We start from the raw sequence: 22,730 nt of genomic DNA on the forward strand, positions 1-22,730 counted from the left end.
GGGGGGGGTCCTGACTGAAGACCATATCATACACTCCCTGTCGATTCCCCACTGATGTTGGCATACTATGTACAGTAACAGTTGAGAGTAATAGGTGATCTACCCTAACACTTGTAGATTACTTTGTCACGTGCAAGCTTTCACTAACTGTACAAGAGCGCACGAGTTCCCACGTGTGATATACTACAGTGACACACCTGTAAACTGAACACTGTTTAACTCCGGTCACTTTATACATACCAGTACGTTTCCCTGAGTTTTTCTCTCATGTATGTTGTAAAGATCCAGTCAGTTTCAGTCAGACATGTCACAGATGCTCGATTTCCTTTGAGGCAGGTTTGTTTGTTTACCTGTTTTTTATTCTTATAATCATCCATGTACCATTTCCCTCTGTCGGTCCCTCTATCCGGACCTGTACAATATTATTTTGGTCGGACATTAAGATAATCCTACACTATCGTGTTTCATCTCACACGTTGAATAATTCGTTTTGGATTTTACGTTTCTTTCTCTAAACAGCCAAACTATCTCCCGGTCAATTTGGCCCGCCCTACCCGTCATCAGGAAGTCCGTCTGTGTCGTGTCTCTATCATTATTCCTTCTCACGTGCATGTACGGGTAATAGCACGCATTTTTTTTAGATGCATAGAGTTATCTACATGCTGTACAGGCGACTAGACTAAATCCCTAGGGTATCCACGTACATGCACGTTTAACCAACCCCACACACAACACATCCTCGATATCCAGGGGTTACGCTCACTTTCGCTCTCTACACCCCTGTAATATATCATAGCAAAATTGAAGGCTCAATGTGCAGCAACCAATAATCTCGCGGTCGCGTAACGGTAAAAAATGACAGGCTTTGAAGAAGGGCGTCGCTCCTTAGTAATCTTCAAAGGACAAGTATCAGCCTAGTGATTGGTCAGGGTTTTTTTTACCTAACACCAATAAAATAGCTAGCCGCGTGCCTTTATTTTTTCTTTGACATATGCCAGGGGTGTAGAGAGCGAAAGTGCGCGTAACCCCTAGATATCGAGGATGTACACAACAATACCTATCACCCATTAAAGTGTGATGAATGTTTTTTCGTTTCATTGTCTACTTCCCTTATCGCCCCTGTTGTGTAATGACCCCGTTTTCTTAATCATTCCTTGAACAGTTTTCTTGATGTATTGCCAAGCTCTTTTAAAACGCCAAAATTTGTTTGTCCAAAAAGCGCGACTTTAAAGAGTATTTACCAAGAAGCCAAGCTCTTTTAGTAACTGAGTCAAATTCACAATAATAATAGTTGATGGCAGATGTGACGTTAAAGACGGGTTCGGATACTTGTTGGCAGTGTTTCATATAAAGAAAAAAGAAAAAGGCTTTTTTTGTTTGGTAATATGAAACATATTGATATGCAATGAGATTATCTCATATAATACCTGATATCAGGAGAGAGCCATTTTTCATATTACTTGTGACATTTATAACATTCGGTTCTTCTTTCCAATAGAGCTTTAAACTTAGAAACCCGCAATATATCTGTTTTGATGTGTTATGGAAAATAATTTGAATCGCTATACATTCTACTTAAATACTTTACCTATCCCCGAACTCCGTCGTACATTCTGCTCACCCAGGGGCGTTTATTCTTTATATAATACCAGAGTAAAAGTAGGTAGACTAGGGGTCACCCGAGAGGTGAGGACGTCACAAGTCCATACCCCCGGGCCTAGCTGTCATAATGATGGAGCGCTACCCGCAGCTGCTACCCAACATACACGGCTATATACCTGGATAGAATCGTGTATCTCCCAACTCTTACATAGTTAGATAGATACACAGGACCATCGTCTATTAAGTGTAACAAATCAGTACACTATGGCCTCTTAGTTCTGAATAACCATTGTGCTACCGTTTCGTTACTTGTACTTACTTTTAAAAGTTAAACGACAAACAGTCAAATGAACTTAAATTGGTTGTAATTTATAAATTTCAAAAACTTTTCTCGGAAAATAAACTGTCTACGTCCGAAACGGTTTGCAAAACAATCAAAGCGAGTGCAATATAGAATACTAACAAGAGTTCCAATAGACCTTTATCACTCAGCTGACACCAGTAATCTTGAAAGTGTACCAATGGAGAATGTACGAATGGACTAACTTAAGGTACAGGCCAGGTATATTAACCTGTGCCTTTTAGTTAGTCAGAAAAACATATTGCAACAGTTTATCACGCTTTACCCATATTGGTCCCATATGGCCTTGAAAATCGACCAAGGTCATCCATTTAATCAAAATTAGAAGCCCTTTCCCCCCATCATACTACCGGCTAAATATCATAACCTTGGCCTTGACAAGTTGTTTAGCATTCAACATATTTGAACTGTGTGATCTTGAAAATCAGTCAAAACTATTCCTTTTAATAACTTTGAAGCCCTTCATTCTAGCATACTACTGGCCAAATATCATCTACCTGGACCTTTTGTATATTTTGTAGATATTGTTTCAATGAATTAAAGACATGCGACCCCTGTGACCTTAGAAGTGGGTCAAGGTCGTCCATTCGAACAAAATATAAGACCTTCCCGGCATACTACAGATCAAATATATTGTATCATCACCTGTGTATTTTTTTATTGAGATCATGTAATTGTTTTAACATATTTGTCCTCCGTGACCTTGAGAATGGGTCAAGGTTATTCATTTGAAAGAGGTTGGCAGCCCTTCATAATGTTTGCCAAATATCGTCACCATGGGTCTCTTGGTAATTAAGATTTCAAAGCATTTGACCCCTATGACCTTAAATGTAGGTCAGTCATTAATTTGACAAAATTTGGAAGTCTTTTATTCCCACAACTTCTTGCAAAATTTCAACACTCTGGGTTTTTTGTAAAGTAGAAGTTGTTTTAATGAGTTTAACAATTTTGACATATTTGAAATTGAAACTGAGTCTGGTCAAACATGAAATTCCTTCATCCCAGCATGCTACTGCCCAATATCATCATCTTAGGCCTTTGGTTATTAAAAACTTAGAATAATTTGACCCCTGTTCACTTGTTAGTTGGTCAAGGTCATTAATCGAATAATGTTTACAGCAATGCATCCCAACATACTACAGTACTAGATGAATGCCAGCACCCTGGTCCTTTTGGTAATTGAGAAGGGATTGCTCAAATCTTTTTTATACACTTGACCCTTGTGACCTTGAAAGTGGGTCAAGGGTACATGTATTCATTTCAGTGTTAATACATAAGGTACAGTTGTATTTTTAGTATAACATCAAATGTTCAGTGAAATTTTAAGATCTAGTGATAAGCAATGTTATGGTTATATGATGGACTAAGTATAGTGTACTCATTAGTGTGCAGTATTTACTATGAACTATGACAAGTAATGTTCTGTACTGTTTAATTTCAATATGGTACATACTGTACATTGCAATTTTGATAATTCGAATTTTATTTTTTTGATCATATTTTTTTCTTTTTAGAATTATACGTCCTCATTATTTACAAATGTACATGTAATACTTTACATACATGCAACATGTAGTGCCAACTTCGACATATAAGATATGTACTGTATGGTTTAAATATGACATGAGGCCTGTTCATTTATGCGGAACCACCGGTAAGTCCGTTTTTAAATGTAACATTTTCGAGGATTAATCCTGGCGGACCTGCCAGTGTTTTAATCGAAAACGGCCCAATGATGTACAGTGTCGTTGTATTTGATATATCTAATTTACTCTTTAAAAATGTAATGTTGTTCCCAGCTGATGTATCTGTAATGATTAACTTTTTTTTTCATGAATTCCAAGTTTATCTCGATTTTTCCAATCATTCCACCATTTTGGAGATAATGTACTTTGAATGCGTACGATTTTGAGTGAAGATTACCGTTCCTGCCTTATCTCACGTGATCTAAAACGTCATAGATTTCCTGATAAAAAAATAAGTTTGGTTGACATCAAACGTCGGAACGGTGCGCCTTAGATTCTGTCCACAAGCCCACTGGCCTCACACCACCGTACTGCTACTCTAGCATCAGAAACCAACGCCATTTCGCTACTGACTGATCACCCCACGGAGGCCAAATCTACAAAATATGGCGGATCGAGGTACACGTAACGACAGCTAGATTGACAGGTGAAAAGTAGAACGTAAAGCTGTGATTTAAATGCATTGCTTTTTTTTTTGATGTGAATCAGATTGTGGACCTAGATCGCAATAACTCTTTAAGACACATTTGTGTGCTAATAATACAAATAAGACTAAAATCGATCTCCGACATTCAATCTGATCTTATCGTACCCATGTCGTCCTTGTGCCAAAGCTTTTGTTTCCAAGATTTGTCTTTCTCCAATTGAAACACCTTATACGGAAGATTACGACATTCTCATGTAATACATTCAGGGATTATGCAAGGGGTTGTGCGACTTTATGCAAATATGCGTGGATATGCGTTTAACGTGGCATCATATATACAGGGATAGTTGTCAGATCAGATGAATTAAAGATCAAAAGGATTGTTTATAAGGAAATATTCATTATGCAATTGTATTCTCTGTTCACATTCTTCCAAGTACTTTATCCGAATAATAATACAATGTATATCAACATTGTTTACAACATTAAGATATATAATCTAGGTCTTACCAAGTTGTCCATCCGTATTTATACTTGCTGTAATAATTATTACTGCAGATCTTTCTTTTTCATCTAACTATTACATTGCATACAAATCTGCAGGTTTTTTTTTTATCTGCGTCGTTTTTTAACATTTTTGTTATTGCCCCACAACATTTTTTGAATACTGCTAGAGTTGGGGCCCTGGATTTGATATCCTTACACATAAATGTCCTAATGCAAGAGGGCTCTCATTCAAGTTTTCCGATTAACAATATATACAAAGTTAATATATTATACTTGGTAAATGTACTGAAGCATGATGAAGCAGGAAGGAGGGAACCCCTTGATAGGCCAACTAGGCACCGGATACACCACTAGCATGCGAGGGTACCAAACATGTCAAAACAATAAGTGGAGAGAACTGTAAAAAAAACAAGCAATCTAAGTAATATTTAAAACAATAATTAATTAATTAAGGTCGTTATTATGAAACAAATGTTCGAATGGACTCCATTTATTTCGGAGGACCAAATAGAGATTGATTTTTCATTGCAATAAACTTCTCTAGTTTCATTGTTTGTGCAGTATATATGATGTTTTATCATTATCAGAAAATGGTTTAATTATAGTCCAATCTTTGAATTTCCAAAAAGGATATCTATATCTTTAAAATCAATACATGGCTGTCTATCATCATGCTCAGTATACCAAACATTAAAATCATCCAATAATCTCTTTACATAATAGCATTGAGTAAAGATGTGTTCCAATGTTTCTGTTTCTCTGTTACAGAAGTTCTGTACAGTTCTCTGTACATAGCTTTTTTGTTATAATATCAATTTTACTAACACTTCTTTAGTTGGTAGAATCCTATGATTGATTTTGTGTTGGAAAGTTTGAAATTTTGTTTCTATTGTACAGTTAAATGCATTCATATAAATACCTTGCCAATTTAAATCCTCATTGATCTCAAAAACGGATTCCATTTGTCTTGGCTATTTTTAGGCATTTGTATGACACGTGCAACAAACTTCCCATAGATAAACTTTAAACCCTTGTTACTTAACATGAGCGAGACAATATGCTCCTTTCTAGTTGGTATTACACCTTCATTATTTTCTTTTGCTGTTCTGTGGGGTTTTTTTTTATCTGTGTCTTAAGAATCAATACCTACCAATAACACCTTAACATGAGTAACAGTTCTCATGTACGCACATATTGGTGTCGATATTGGTTTCCGTCTCAAATACTTATATGATGAAAGTTATTTATTTTTTAGTGTTTTTTTATGAAAGTTGTTGTTAATCAAATACAGTCTGTAGGTTAACTTTGGTCATATACCACCGTGATCTGTCGTATACAATAGGTCGTACACCGCTACACGTGTGTATAGCGATCTTTTTTATATTTTGATGAAGGATATGCAATACACATTTAACACATCATGGTAAAAGTGCATTACACATTGCAAGTTAATCGAGTATTGGTTCGAGTTGTACAATGAACAACGTTTGCATATGTTTTCATTTTGTTATATGTAATCAATATTTATTGTGCTCATATAAATCATTGATCTGTACAAAATAATAGCTGGTCACATGTATAACAGGACCATTCTTCTTACAATGATCATTAACTATTTGTTCTCTTTCTCCGGAAGTCAAATAACTTCTTCTCCAATGCGATTCGGGAACCGTAGCTGGAACATGATACACACGTTAGTTTAAATGTGTTTGATCAATTTCTCAATAAATAGCATACCTGTTATTTCATTTCTTTCATTAAATTGTACGTCATTTAACTCACATGTTCATGAAATCTTTATGAATTTGAATATATGTATTTTATATTAGGAAACATTTGTATGAGCTATCATTGTTGATGATTCATGTAATGCCAAAATGATCTAATGTCTGCCTGCACCAGAGACACATTCCTATCTTGATATGATCAGGCACACAAGAACACATCTTTTTCATACTGACTTGGTAATACCAATTAACCGCATTGCTAACAAATGCCTTTGTTTATATTTGAATAATTGTTTGGAAAAAACAAAATTGCTACAACAAAGAATTATCTGAGGGTAATTGATACATCTCCGTCAAATCGAGACTGATATTGATAGTATCAAGGTTATGATTCAGCAAAACATTTTTTCTATAGCGTGGCTATATTGACACAGGATATACTAACGATTGATTCACAACATCTGAATAGCATGCACATTTGTTTTATGAATGTTTATGAAACGTTGAAATCAACAGTAATTGAGGGTATAGTACAACATATTTCTGTCAATTATCTTACCTGGCAAATGTTCGGAGAAGTATCTCTGAGAGTTTCTTATCCTATTTTTATTGACACATGGTATACTTATGCCTGATTCAGAACACCAATAATAGCATGCTACCTTTTTAAAGAATAAATATGGAACGTTGATATTAACAGGTATTGAGGGTAGGATACAATCTTCTTCGAGGAAGTATCTCTAAGATTTTGTTATCATATCTTATATTTACTTCACGGCAAATCATGGCATTTCAACCGTTTTTATTGTCAAAGCATAAGTCAAAGCATAAGGCAGCAGCAGGTAAGACCCGTATCATACGTGGTAGTGTGATTGTCTCTTTAAGTGTTGTACATGTATTTAAGCTCGTAACAGTTCGATATTAATTGTTAATTGTTCTAAATAAATCGTTATGTAGCATTTATTTGACAGTGTTCTACTTTGCACTTATTGCCACAGTATTACATTGTATCATGCTGATTGGTCTAGCTGAATTATTAGGTCGACGTTGCAAGTCAAACAAAGTAAACATTTGCTGACACATGCGTCGACTTCGTCCATTTTGGGACTCATCCGCGTCAAAATTTGTTCCGAAACATATGCAGCAAGAAAATGCAGCAAAGCTGCTGGACACCAGATCCTTTGATGAAAATCACCTCCTGACAGTCCAAAAGCCACCAGGGAACGGATCACGTATACATGAATTTATTCTTCGAATATTAATGCCATTACGTTTGTCGTTCAGAATATCCTGTTCACGCTCAATATCCACACATATTGCAATATTGTCACTCAATCATTATCCCAAGACACGAAAATGCATATTTTACTGCATGTATAAATGTCAATAATTTGGTTATTACGTCATCTTCTGATACAGATGATACAGTTCATGATTTCTATAAAATATCATTAATACCTGGACGTTACTAAGAGCGATTTTTACAAATATTTTATTTGATGATGCACTTTTAGATAAAATAACAACTGTATTCTAAAGTAAAGGGTCAGTTGAAGCTCCAATTTAATTAAATACATTATAGAATGTTAATATTTGCCTGAGGATACTCGTTAGATTTAAGAAGTTCTTACCTCTCGGGTTTTCGACGAAGACACTCTTGACACCATTAAAGTTTCTTTTTATTACACTTACTAAAGTAACGCAACTTAACTATTGCTACTTCGGGAAAGTGCGGGAATTTGTAGTGTACTATTTGTCGCTAGGTTTTAATGACTTTAAGCTTGACAACAATGCAGAGCGCCATTTTGAATTGGGAGCTCAATGCAGTTTTGCCGTTTGCTGCTATTATCTGGTATGATTTCAAAATGAAAACTATATCAAAAGTGAAGTTATGTAAATACCATAATGTATGTTGCAAAAGTGGAACAAAACAGCCACTTATTTTGCCGTCGCTTCATTTGAGCTTGAAACTAAAAACATTTGCAGTGAAGAGAAAGTACCGTTCTAATTGGGCAATACTAAGAGTGACGTCTTCACTTGTGTAGATATGCTGACTGCAGTAAGATGATTTTTTTTTATATCAAATGGGATATTCATGTTATTTCACTGTTAAAATGTTACAGGTACGGATATCAAAGGGTTCACTATTAGGTTTTCGAAAAAATATAGGAAAAGAGAAATTTGCCAAAAACAACCATTTTGCAACATTCACCATCAGGTAACTCATATGTGTAATCTCATCATGTTACAATTTCACATCATGGCAAATGTTAATATTGCCACACCAGCAGGGCTTTGATTTCTTCATTGATTGTGAGATATCGGTTTACTTACATGATGTTAGAGGAATCACTCGATTCAATCGTTAATATTACTCTGACGTCACCACAGGTGCCTCATGTGGTATATGTCAGGTTTCCGTAAAGAATATTTGAAATCTTTGTCATTTTTTGTCGATGAGTTCCTGGTTCCAATATCATCAGTTTGGGGAAATATGTAATGTAAAAGTTTTACTTTATACGCGAACAGTTTCAATGCCAACTGGTTCCTTTGTAAAGCTATGGCTGAATGTTCATAGTTTGATGAAGGAACCAGTCGGTCTTGAAACGTTGCGACACGTTAGGTATATACATTAGTTGTGTATAAATTAAAAGTTTTATGTTCTTGGTTCCCAGTTTGTTTATGTTTAGAAACAGACAATGACAGCGGTTATTTACCAACCTGCCTGCACATTGTACAGGTGCAACTTGAGAAGAGAGCCTCGATCTAGTAAGTTTATTTGGATCATTACTGAGTTAGTTCTGCATGAGGGGGCAATGGCAACCTAGACTTCATACAACGGGAAGGTTATTTAATGATTTATCAAAACCACATAATCACAAATTTCACTTGTTAAGTTGATAATATGTTACAAGCAATAATAAATTTTCATAAAAATTGAAGCTGTTATAAAATATTATTAAAAAAAAATCTAACCCAAAGCTTTGTTTATATTTGATATGGCGTTATCAGGAGCTATGGTCCTAGATTTCATAATATTATTGATCTTATTTAAAAACGATGTCAATAATTATGTTTGTGCTACTTAAGTACATTCATAACGACTTTCAAAACTGCTACTCAAGCATGCTATATTTATTTTGTGATATATCACCGAAGTAGTTTGGTTTATTTAGTTAAACGTCTTCTAATTAACAGCCAATCATTTGACGATACTTCCCCACGTGTTATACTAGTGCCAAAAGTGAAGAATTGCTAAGAAGGGAAACAAAAACCTTCTCACAAAATAGAGAAAAAACAACAAGATCCCAAATGAAGCAGATTCATTTTGATAACTTTTGTGTCCTCAAGTAGCGACCAAAAACGCAAATCCCACAATTCTGCAAAGATTTCCCTCATTAGTTGTTTATTACAACAAGCATCGGGTAACAGCGAGTATATTATTATTTCAATCCCTGACCTGAACGAAAGTTGCACAGTTCTTTCAACTGTAAAGCGTGACAAATAAGATGCGATATTGTGCTACAAAGTGCGTTATTACTTTACAATCTTAAGGTGTCATAACGATAGAGTAAATTGAACTGCTACTGTTCAGTAAATTGTACTCGTACAATACAGCAAGTAGTACGGTAATTTAAGGTGCGTTATTACGGTACAACTATTTTCGTTAACATGGTAAGGTACATATAAAGTGTGTTAGTATTTTAAAGTGTCTATTTTGGTGTAGTTGGCTGATTTCCTCTGATACTTTAAATGGCGTTATAACGGGGCATTTTTTAATTATATACCACAGTACGTTAGGGTAGGGTAGTGTGGCACAGTAAAATGTCGGTTCTGCGGTCACATTGATATTTATATATATAGACATCTCGAATATATTTCGTTGGCCTTTTTTTTGATATTTTTAAGCGCGTTTAAAGCGTCGTCGACATTAAGAGATTTAGGCCGGACACATGAGAGTTCTATCTGCGCCGCTGTCTCTGCTTAAACTTCGCCGTTTTATACAATTTTCAAACATTCTTTTGAAAAGTATTACAGAAAACATATAAAATGGCTCACAAAATAAAAGTCATTCTTATAGATTTATCACAACCCTTAAACAAGTAACAGTGGAAGTGACACAGGAAGTAGGCGTCCACATCACACAGATAATCTAAGTGACTTCCGCTTGTATAGCCTTCTTTGATCTGGCTATTATCGACAGGAGGTTTGCGCGTGCTTCTCTCTCCGCCACATGTTGCACGTGTAATCACGTTCTTTATCGAGTATTTCATGTTTTGGTAAAAGCTCTGAGTGGATCTGACTTATTTGTGCATTTAGTGTTAAGTACTATTAATCAGGAAAATGGCATATATCACAAACCGTTTCTGTTTATATCGACCGATTTCGAGACGCTAAATACATTATTTATTTGATGTAAAACTGTTTGTAGGTATTCAACTATCAGTTCTGATTTTTTCAAAACTTAGTTTCCGTGTCTTGACCACTGATACCGCTCCAGATCTAACTGCCCGATGTACACTGTAATGATATGTCTGAATTCCAAGAACACGCACACGTTGCTTAGTTCTATTTCTAGGAATATGGAGAATATATAACATTGTGTGACAGAATAATTTGATAAAACACGTCTGACTGAGGATGTCCTAAATATATCGTCAACAACGAACTCGTAAGTCTACTAAGGCGAACGAAGACGGAATATATAGGATGTGAAACCTTACTCCTCCAGTAACATTAAGTAAAAGAATAACCAAGAAATTACAAAATACTGTATCTGTATCTGTAGAAGCTTTATCCCAGATATCAGTCGTAGATACAATCTAGTAATTTTGGAGCATTTTATAATCATCCTATATCGAGTTTTTCAGAGATAATCAGGATTCTCTGGTGTCTTAATAGCATAACATCACCGGATATATTTAAATGGTATTTGTGTATTATGACTAATGTAATTGATACCGGGTAGATATTAATAGGTACATGAGTATTATGAATAATGTAATGGATACCGGGTAGATATTAATAGGTACATGTGTATTATGACTAATGTAATTGACACCGGGTAGATATTAATAGGTACATGTGTATTATGACTAATGAAATGAATATCGGGTAGATATTAATAGGTACATGTGTATTATGACTGATGTAATTGACACCGGGTATATATTAATAGGTACATGTGTATTATGACTAATGTAATCGACACCGGGTATATATTAATAGGTATATGTGTTTTATGACTAATGTAATTGATACCGGGTAGATATAAATAGGTACTTGTGTATTATGACTAATGTAATGGATACCGGGTAGATATAAATAGGTACATGTGTATTATGACTAATGTAACTGACACCGGGTAGATATTAATAGGTACATGTGTATTATGACTAATGTAATTGACACCGGGTATATATTGATAGGTACATGTGTATTATAACTAATGTAATGGGTACCAGGTAGATATTAATAGGTACATGTGTATTATGACTAATGTAATTGATAACGGGTAGATATAATTATGTGCATATGTATTATGACTAATGTAATTGACACCGGGCAGATATAAATAGGTATAAGTGTATTATGACTAATGTAATGGATACTTGATAGTAGATTTAAAAAGGTACTTGTGTATAATGAGATATCTTATTGATATGGGTAGATACAAAAATATAAAGGTACATGTGTATAATGAGATATCTAATTGATATGGGTAGATAAAAAATAAAAAGGTTCTTGTGTATTATGAGATATCTAATTGATATGGGTAGATACAAAATAAAAAGGTTCTTGTGTATTATGAGATATCTAATTGATATGGGTAGATATAAAGAAAAAAAAGGTACTTGTGTATTATGACTAATGTAATGAGTACCAGATAGATATAAATGAGTACATGGTTATTATGACTAATGTAATGAGTACCAGGTAGATATAAATGAGTTCATGTGTATTATGACTTATGTAATGGGTACCAGGTAGATATAAATGAGTACATGGTTATTATGAGAAATGGAAACTGACAAGCTCACAACACTTTTTAACGTATTTACTAAAGTTAACAATTATAAAATAGATGTTGTATATATTGTATTGTTAAGTGATGTGAAGAGAAATTTCACATCTCAATTAAAAACGATACGAAGATTTATTTTTCAAATAGATCAAACGATTTTATTACCAAACTCCTGAAACGAAATTATTTATAGAGTTCGAAGTTGTAAAGATTATTTCGTAGTCTTGGAAAGTATTTATATCTGACTTTAAGTAATGGTAGTGTGTGACAGAAAATAGTTTTTGTTGGTTCACTCCTCTTGTTGATTGGTATATCATATATATACAACACACACATTATTATGCAAAAAAGTGCCTAGCCAAAAAACAGGTATAATATGTAGATCGCATTATGAGGTTGATCATATCATGTAATTTCATCCATAAAACGAGAAGAAGTTGTAGGAGCGATGATGGAGATGGATGTTGTGGCAGATTACATACATCTTACAATTGTAAAGAAGAGTTTAAAATATAACTCATTATCCATTCAACCGTTTTATCCAGTCGATTGAGGGGAAGGTTCGAACACTTCACGATTCATGCTTGAAATAATTATTTCCTCTGGTTTTCGGATTTGTTGCATCATATTAAAACATGAGTATTCCTCGATACGATGATATATCCAAACAAAGAGATTTGTGAATAGTTTGAAATCGGCCTTTCACTACTATTACTCTATAACCTCCATACTTATATGTCTTCTCGATCAATAATTTGATATTCAGTTGACATATCAGTTTTCACCTCAAGATAACAAGATGATCGTTTCTGAGTGTTTCTTTCATTTTGCTAGTTAACAGTTTGATCAAGATGATAATATACACGTTACACAAAAATACCAAGAGGGATAATTATTGTGACTAGCTAAAGTGTTTTGGAGACAGTCCGTGTTAAATTAAGATGCAAAATAAGTTCTTTTAACGTGACCTCCGAACACATAAAACTTCACACATCTTGAGATATGTAGTCAATCACTGTACCAACTTTTATAAATGTCTTTAAGAGAAAGGGTTGACTTGAGCTGATACTTTGTAGCAGTATTAAACGTTGCTAATTGTTCTGTATCCTGGAGCGTTATTGGGTACATATTGATTTACAAAACATTTAGGCTGGTGCTAACCTACGGGTTGGAAAGGAGTAACTCCTTTTATGCCTCTCTTCTCTTCCTGCTGCTTCGCTTTTTGGCAACGTCAAATAAAACAGAATAAAAACAATACCTTCATGCCTGTACTGGGGGGCATATTCCATATCACTATTAACGACTAAAACGTAATTTATAAGTTAACAAGGCGTATTAAATCAAAAGCTTTGTTTTGTTAACATTTACTTTCCCAACACTAGTCATAGCAAAATATTCCCAAAATACCAAGTTTACCTAGCAAACGTTAAGTAGGGATAACAATACGACAATGTCATCCGTATACATTAGATTTTCAATGATTGCTGATCACAGAAATACTTTGTCTGACAAATCACTTAGATATTTTGGCAGGTCAAATCAAAATCAATTTTCGATTATCTCCTTGAACATCTGATTAACAAATGAAAATATTTGTCTTAGTTTTTTATAACTTTTTCAACTCCACTTTAAACTTGTATTGAACCAGTCTTCTTCAGTAAATATATTGTATATAAGTTAACATGATTATTTTTATTCTTTATTTTTCATTACAACTTTTTTCGGTTTTGATTTTTGTAAGAAATTTGTCACACCTATTATTTTGAAAACTATTCTAAGAAAACTTGAATCCCTTTTACATCTGCCATTTTTCGAATTACAGATGTTGTATTTGTAAATTGGTGTGACATAACCTTTGCTCCAGGATTCGAGATCAACATTGAAAAATAACACTCCATCTTACGGAGACATCGTAAGGATCTAAACATATCATTTGTTATTTGAGCAGGTCCGGCTTGATCAAAACTAGCTCGGAAATAACAGTGCATATTGACAAAAAGAGATACCATACAGTCATTGCATGACATATGACTTTAATATTCTTTTTGCGTGGTAAGAGCTTCCATATTATTGTTTTGTTGGATAAAATCGGCATTTTATCACGAATATACTAGCATCAGCATGTTTTGGTGGTTTTTTTAGGTCAGATTTAAGTCTACATTGTAAGTTCAATTGTGATTTTGGGATTTGATAAAGATATCGAGTCAAGTCGACCAAAAATATATTTTAAAATATATTTACTTATGCTGTTCATCCAAATCGATGTTATAACAATGTATGGCTTGTTTAAAGGTTTAATTCCGTAATTATTAGTTAAAGTTATTAGAAAGTCGTTAGTAGCATTTGTATTTGTTCTCTGTAACAAATACATCTAACGTAATTATTAGTACGATATACTTACGAAGTTAAAAACCGTTTTGTATTTTAATTTATTGTTAAATTACTTCCTTTCTTCAGAAAAGGATTGATAAGATTGTTAAAAGCAAGCAACTAGCTTGTGAACTTCATTTAAAGAGATAATCATTGTATTAATACCTCTACCATGTGGCAACCGTGGGCCCGACGCGATCACTATTTACCTGAGCCGATTGAGGCCAAACTTGTTTATATTAGTTTGCTAATTACTTTAGTTGTCAGGTAGGCCGTAGTCGGCCCTTGCACAAACTCACCTGATGTTGTCACTGAGAACCCGATATCAGGTAGGAAATGTTTTAAGATCCGTGTGATAGAGCAATAAAACACACAAGGTAATGTTAACTGTAGTATTGCCTAGCCATTGGCTGCACGATAGACGATCGGTTCCGCTAGAGTAATTCCTCGTTGACAGACTTATGAATGAATGCTAGGAAAGCCATTGTCACGGTCTAAAGACCTAGCCAATCGATAACAAGATGTGCGGTAATTGGCGAAGAAGAAATTGAAGATTACGGCATAGGGCACGTGGCGATAACCAATTACAGTTTCTTTTCTAATTGCAGCAGGAAATTACGTGGATTTCCGGCTTGAACACGTGAAGCAGATAAACAATACCATGCCTTCCGCCAGCCCATCGCAATATGTAAGTCGCTTTACATTGGCATCCATCGTATTGTCAGGCTGCAATACTTCTCCCTATTGGAGCAACTGATGACATGTATTTTTCCACCATTCCTGCATACTCTAAGGTACAAAAGATGCGTTTGTTTTCAATAATGCATTACCATATATTTATAATATTAAGTTGATGCAGTATTATGTAATGCAAAAAAGTATAATTTTGTATATGAAATGACATGAATTGAATTTCAATTAAAATTTAGATATATATATATAATTGATAGCTGGTTTTCTCACCTCAGATATGCAGCCTTATCGAGGAAATGGACCACAACGTTCTTCAGCCCCCCTTTCTAATGGAGGAGACAACAGATTCCCCAAGCGACTGCCGACGTGGTGGATACCCACAAAATGCTCTGGACATTGAGGAAATTCTGTGTGACTATAACACCGAGTCGGAGTTAGTGAGACAAGGAAACTGTTATCAAAACTCTACAGGAAGTATTCCCAATTTCCATTCATGGAGCTATTCTCAACTTCCTCAACGAAACATCAATATGACAAACAGTGCTCCTAATACCAACATACCAAGTGCTCAGTCAAATTATGGAAACAATGGATATGGACCTGTTCTTGATACATCAAAACAAGATACGAATTGTTGTGTGAACTATCAGAATAAATCCTTTCACTTTGATAGAAATCCCAGCAACACATCCCAACTTTGTTCACAATACGACCAGCGGCTACAAACGGGGGACCACAAAATAGGTAAGCATTTTTGTATGTCCTATTTAGTGAATAATGCTCTCTTTATTGTTACACTTTTTTCCATCTTGTCTTCTTCTGTGTCTGCATTGTGTGTTTCATTGTTTTAGAGGTTTTATTACTTAATCAAACATCCACTGTGAAAGTATAAACTGTAGTGACATTTTAATGTGTACCAATAATGTTGTATTGAATTGTATGTGCTAGGTAAGCGAATATTTAAGTAACAAATAACCGGTATTTCAAATATGTCAGTTAACCATTTACTTTTTTTTTTTTTTTTTTTTTTTTTTTTGAATGCATATAACATTTACACAAGATAATACACAGACATTTATCAAAGAATAGTAAACATATATCATGTAACAACAAGTGTGCCAGGTAGTCGGTTCGGCGTGTGAGTCTCTACCTTTAATATGTCCTCATAACATTTGCCTTCTATATGTGTATAGTATATCGGAATGTATCAAAAAAAGGTAACAGTCATTTTGATGCCCGAATGCATTAGCTTTATCAAAGAGACGTTAACAGAACAAGTGTATGTTAAACATCACTGTGATCAAAACACCTTTTGTATACCAAGTTAGTTTTTTTTTTCTTTATCAAAAGATCACATTTCAGCTGAAGCAAAGACAGACACAAATATTACATTACAAAGCATTAAGGAAAGGAAATATTAGCTTTAAGCACATAGAAAGATTCATATTTAGTTAAATTTATTGTCTGTTTGGGCGCTCCTTTTGGTGTTGTGTTTTGGTCTAAGGTTTATAAGGCTGACAAATCATGCGTAAAGGTCACACAATCATTCTTATAGACATCAGGTTTCATCCTCTCAGTTGTATATTCCTGGCCAGCAAAATTTAGTTTTAGCTACATATTGACGAAGAAAAAACGGGGCTCATGATTCCACATAAAATGTCCACACAAATGCTGCAATCTGAAGGTTCCTTACAACTCATACTTTATAATCTCCAATGGTATATTACTATCTATGGTTACCAACACAGTACATATCATTATTAGGCTACGATTATTTTTTCGAAATGGCCATGGTTCGAGACTTTGAAGTACCTCTGTAAGGTCATATTTTCTCTAGCCTTTCCCTACCTTGCTATAAGTAAATAACAAATAACCATGAAAAACAAAGATCTCTCACTTAGAAACGCGATCCGCTGATAAAAATAAAAGGTATCAATGTTGAAAGTCCACTTAAGATCGCTCAATTGTTCGTAGATAAACGACGTGTGGGTGTGAGTTGTGTAGAAGGCAAAGTTCACGTATCAATAGATAGTGTCGGCATTGTTTGTGACTTGATGATTTCTTTGCTTTGTTGTTTCCTCTTTTCCCAGGTTGATGATGTATTTTTCCTTATTGAGATGTTACCTTAGATCCTGTTGTTGTAAATGTAGGTCAAATTACAATTATTATCCCTGATTGTGTTGAGATGTTTTTACTGAAAAAAACATTATTCTCAAAAGTATTTGTTCCGGATTTTGTTATGTAAATATTTTCATATTTGGTTTTGTTTTTCACTTTTCGGAGGAGGAAACTCTTTAAAAAAGAACAATATTTCGTTCTATGATATTAGCGCGTCATACATGTAGTATATGTTATCAACGTTTATTATGAGTAATTTGAATTGATTTTAAATGGACTATTACGTGGTGAGGAAATCACGTTTTGAAAACGTTTTGTGTTTTTTGACAATATCAAATAGTAGTTATGAGATATATTAAGACCAAATATGACAGATAACTTCCTTGAGGCACGTTACGTGTGTTTCTATTCTTGCGGAATTGAGGTTTGTGACACAGAAGCATCACGTGTAATTTAAATAGTCATTGTATATCAGCGGTATGCAGGGAGAGTATGAACATGAAAGAATTCGCCTGTTATCTTCCCCTGAGCTTGTTAGCTTTAAATTTTGGAGACACGGTAGTCTAGTCGTAGGACGCCGGACTCGTGACCGAAGGGTTGCGTGTTCGAGTCACGGCACGGCACTGTGTTGCATCCTTGAGCAAGATACTTTATTCCGCTTGTTCCAGCCTACTCAGCTGTAAATGAGTACGTGGTTGGGCAGTGCTAAAAGTGTTGAATGCTAGCTGTGAGCGCCGAAATGGCAGCACTAGCTGTATGCTCCCTAGGGAGTTGAGAAAGATATTGGCTGGTTGCAAAGGCCCTATAACCACGGATAATAATTTGTGAATCGCTTTGAGACGACCTACGAACTAGTCGATAACTTATCTTCTCGGTTTGAGTTAAAGATTGGGCCGATGTGGCCGAGTGGTTACGGTGTCTGACCGTCCATGATCACAAGCCCTCCGCCACTGGGTCTCGGGACCGAGGCATAAGAGGGGCGGGTCGACGGTTTTTCTCCGGGTACTCCGGTTTCTCTGCACCATCGAAACCTGGCACGTACTTTAATGACCATATCTGTTAATAAGTTCAAGTTCAAGTAATATGACATGCAACACACACAAAAACGATCCAAACATATAGGTTGAAGTGATTTAAGAGATGGTTAAACTTACTCCTTGCGTTTGTTTGTAGCACTAGTTATGGCCAATGTCGGATCTAGAGGACCTTAGTGTATACCTAACTATCACACTATGATAGATTTAATGCTTTGTGATTTTTTTGTAATTGTAATCGGTTTCTTATATATGCTCTATGGTTTCTGTGTTGGGTATTACACTCGAACCGTTTATAAAGATAGCTGTGATCCTATCATACTTTTGAGTGTGAAAGAAAATCTTGAAATCATGGTTATACTTGTTTCAAAAATGATTAACTATCATATTAGCGATCAGAAACATTATAAAATGAAGGTAATATAAACACAGATGATTGCACCATTAAAATTAGTAATTGACACAGTCTACCAAAGCTTAAGTACACTGCATCACACAATGTCACTACTCAAAAGAGAATAATATGGCCTTAAAGGTTACGTCAAACCTCGGGACCAGTAGAGTTTTCCACCTTGTATCTTGAACGATGAACGTAACATAACATAGTTATGAACACGCAGTAAGCTACAACATACATTAAATATATATACACATTAGGTAAAATGATACGATATAGGACGTTATCTTATATTACTGAATATGTGTGAACTAACCATCACACAGATATTAACAAAACCAACACTTATAAGTAAAACAAGATTTGTATTGTATGACGCTATATAATGTTATCGTATTACTAAAACATGCATTCCAAGCATAATAAATGATATATGTAATATTCATTAAGAACTCTAGAGCCCAAAAAACCTGAGTACGAAAAAAAAAAAAAAAAAAAAAAAAGCTACAACATACATTTACGTTATGTTCGTGAATGTATAATAAGTTAAAGCCTAGCTCTGTATGAGTGTGCATTGAAAGTTAGATCACTGTTATGTAAGAGTCGGTATAGCAAGTTACGAAATACGTTATTTATGTACATAAGTTCAACTTACAGCACACACATGTTTTGTAAGAATTGTACGTTACGAACTAGGTTATGTACGCATATGTATGTCTAGTAAATCATAACATACGTTATTGACGAATAGGTATAGCTGAAACTAGGAACAATACTGTATACTAGAAACTATACGCCACAGTTTCGAAGACATTTATTAATATCCGGACAATTCTTACAATCAAGACAACTCGTAAATCAAGATACTTCGTTGCTCTAAAAGAATGTTTTTGATTTGAATTTCAGTATGCTTCTGATATGGTACATATGTTATATTTCTAAAATTTATGAACAGCTTTATTCAAAACACACTATAATTCCTAAGTTACAATGATAAATCTAAACTGTAACCCAGATTTGAGACAAAGGGTATGTTGATATAAGGATGAACAGAAGTGCAGACACATATTTGGTAGCAGGTTAAACCCTGAGTGTTGTGTCTATTTTTTAGTTGACACGGTTAATGAACCATTTACATATGTCCCCTTGTGGTCAGTACACAGACGCGCCTCTTCTTTCTTTGTGCTATAACGAGTTAACATATGTAAGGAACGCCCTTAACGTGATCACGTTGGTCATAACTAATGTTTAAACCTCACAGGTTTATCGTACATCTCTTGATATTCTGAAACGACAAGAAATAACAATTTACTATCATTATTCAAATGATAGACAACACGATGCCTATCATTTCTTAAACATTGTTATTATTATCTTAAACTTTTTCCAAGATCGTTTTGGATTCTTGAACAATTTATATCACATACATATAAACATGCCTAAGTTATACCAAGTTCCGAAATTTATGTTTTTCCTTCTTTTTTTATCTCACTATGCATGCGTATCAATAGCATGAATGTTTTAAAGGGTTTTTTAATCTGAAGTGAAGCGTGTTGTCAAATTGATTTTAACACATACAAGGGAGAATAGAAAATGTTTATTTCAAATTGAAATCACGCACTGTTACACGCGATTTGAAACAGCTTTGTATTTTTATTGACATTGATAGTAAAATAATGCCACCAAACCGTTGCCTTTTTTTTTAAAGCAACAGTTCTTAACGTTTTATTTTTATTTCTTATTACAATGTCATTTATTAATATGATTGATTTGTGTAACCAAACTAAAATCATTTTCTTCATTTAATGCTGAGTGTTTATATTAATAATTTTTTGCTTTGTTGTGGTATTTTAGAACAAGAATGTTCAACATGGAATGGAAAATCTCCTGAAAGTTGGAATGCAAAACAAGTGCTGGATTGGTTATTTGACGCAGCAGAGAAGCAGCAGTTAGATTGTTCATTACTGCACGCGGAGAACTTCAGGGGTGTATCGGGAGCAGACCTGAGTAAAATGGGCATAGACGAATTTCTACAGTTAGAGCCAAACTTTGGCGGACTTTTCTATGATCTGTTCAGAAAACAGCACGATGGAAGTAAGATTTAAAGTTTATTAAATTCTCACTTGACAAAAGCGTGGTTGCATAATATGAACTTTAAACTCATGTCATTATTCAAGGATAGCAATACGATCCACGTTCCATATGTGTGGTTCGACAGTTGAGAAATTTTAATTCAGTGACAGTTGAAGGAAGTAATGATTAATTTAATGTCTCTAAAGACTGCCACTTTGCAATCCATTATCTCTACTTCCGTGGGAAAACGCTTCTCGTGAAAACCATGTGAACATCTCTATTGTACCTGTTTCTAAGAACATCGGAACTTCACGTGTAAAATGCATTGATGCATATCTCCTGCAAAACGAAATCACTTAAATCATGCGCGTTTGTTGATAAAGATGTACCCGTGACATATGGTAGCTGAGGCGTGACCGCGTAATGAGGGTCCCAGGTAAAATATGGAGACGTAGTCAGCCTATCAAATTCCCTTCAAATAAAAAGATAAAAATTAATAGACCTGTCCAGCGCATTTTATCATTGATCTTAAAATTCCACCATCATTGTAATGCAGGCGAAAAAAACTTAATTTGAATAAAACTGGAATAAATATGACAAAATGAGATGTAGCTACTTTTACAAATTGATATCATAATTGAGATCATTTATGTTAAGCTCGATATCGATCGTGTGGCCTGTTACCGTCCACTAGCGAAATGCACATTGAGAGGGATGTGTGTAAGTGCAAGCTGAGATGTATTGGGCTGTTTGAAAATGACAACCCCGTGTTCTTACCAAACATATATTGTAATGTAAACGGGTTTACATTATGAATGCCGTTCAAACGTAAACAGACAAAATAGGTAAATAAAGGATAATCGTCTCCAACAACACTACTTTTTTGTGTAAATTTGATAAAATTTCAAACCTTAAAACGATTTGATTAATTGTGGTGCTAATTTGATGTTGTAGTGAGTTACAAACCACGCCTGGACACAAGTACGCCTATGACAGACGGAACAGATGACTCTTGTTCCTCCCCTCTAAGTCTTTCTTCTTCCCCTCCACACTTCCAAATGGAAAACGTGTCACGAAGTTATGACAATTTACCAGGTAAGGCTATAATGCTATGATCTGTTAACTTAGGTGATCATTCTTGTTTTCTGTGGAATTAGTTGATAAATGTGTACTTCCCGACAGGTGGGACGAGTACAGTGGTATTATCACTATATGAAATGTACTTGATATAAACGTAATATTGAAATTTCCGTAATACAGTGTATAGCGTTCTGCTACTGAAATATTAATACTGAACCTCAATTTCTATAATTTCTTCTTGTTATTTCTTAAGCTTTATTTTCTTTTCCCTGGTTGGTCAATTCGCATGTGCTAATAAAGATATCATCAATTATTTTTGTAAATAACTATAATGTTTTGAATGAAAGTTGGGATATTTGAATATACACGTATTTTATAAAATTTAACTAGTTTATCATTGACGTTAACTAACCATACAATTAGGAACGCTTCCCACCGCGTCTATGTCAACTTACAACTACGAAAACTTGAAAACTTTACTCACTGACAGGGAATACAAAATGGTTTTCATAAAAGATTGCAATATTCGAAACATTTATCAAATCATTCAATTGAACTTTATTATAATTCA

At 34.6% G+C, this 22,730-nt stretch overlaps 1 protein-coding gene across 3 annotated transcripts in view; it reads left to right on the forward strand.

The window, feature by feature from the left end:
- LOC110465076 (ETS-related transcription factor Elf-3-like) overlaps positions 1 to 22,730 on the forward strand; it is a 28,539-nt gene that overhangs the window by 463 nt on the left and 5,346 nt on the right. The window contains exons 2-5 of one of the 3 annotated variants that reach the window (XM_021520655.1): positions 15,376 to 15,452; positions 15,733 to 16,201; positions 20,861 to 21,100; positions 22,034 to 22,174. In XM_021520655.1, coding sequence (XP_021376330.1) covers positions 15,426 to 15,452; positions 15,733 to 16,201; positions 20,861 to 21,100; positions 22,034 to 22,174 — 877 coding nt within the window. In that variant the 5' untranslated portion in view covers positions 15,376 to 15,425. The other 2 variants (XM_021520654.1, XM_021520653.1) reach the window with 2 other exon arrangements.

This window comes from Mizuhopecten yessoensis, unplaced genomic scaffold (genome assembly GCF_002113885.1).
Source record: "Mizuhopecten yessoensis strain PY_sf001 unplaced genomic scaffold, ASM211388v2 scaffold11051, whole genome shotgun sequence".
NCBI classification, from domain to species: Eukaryota; Metazoa; Mollusca; class Bivalvia; order Pectinida; family Pectinidae; genus Mizuhopecten; species Mizuhopecten yessoensis.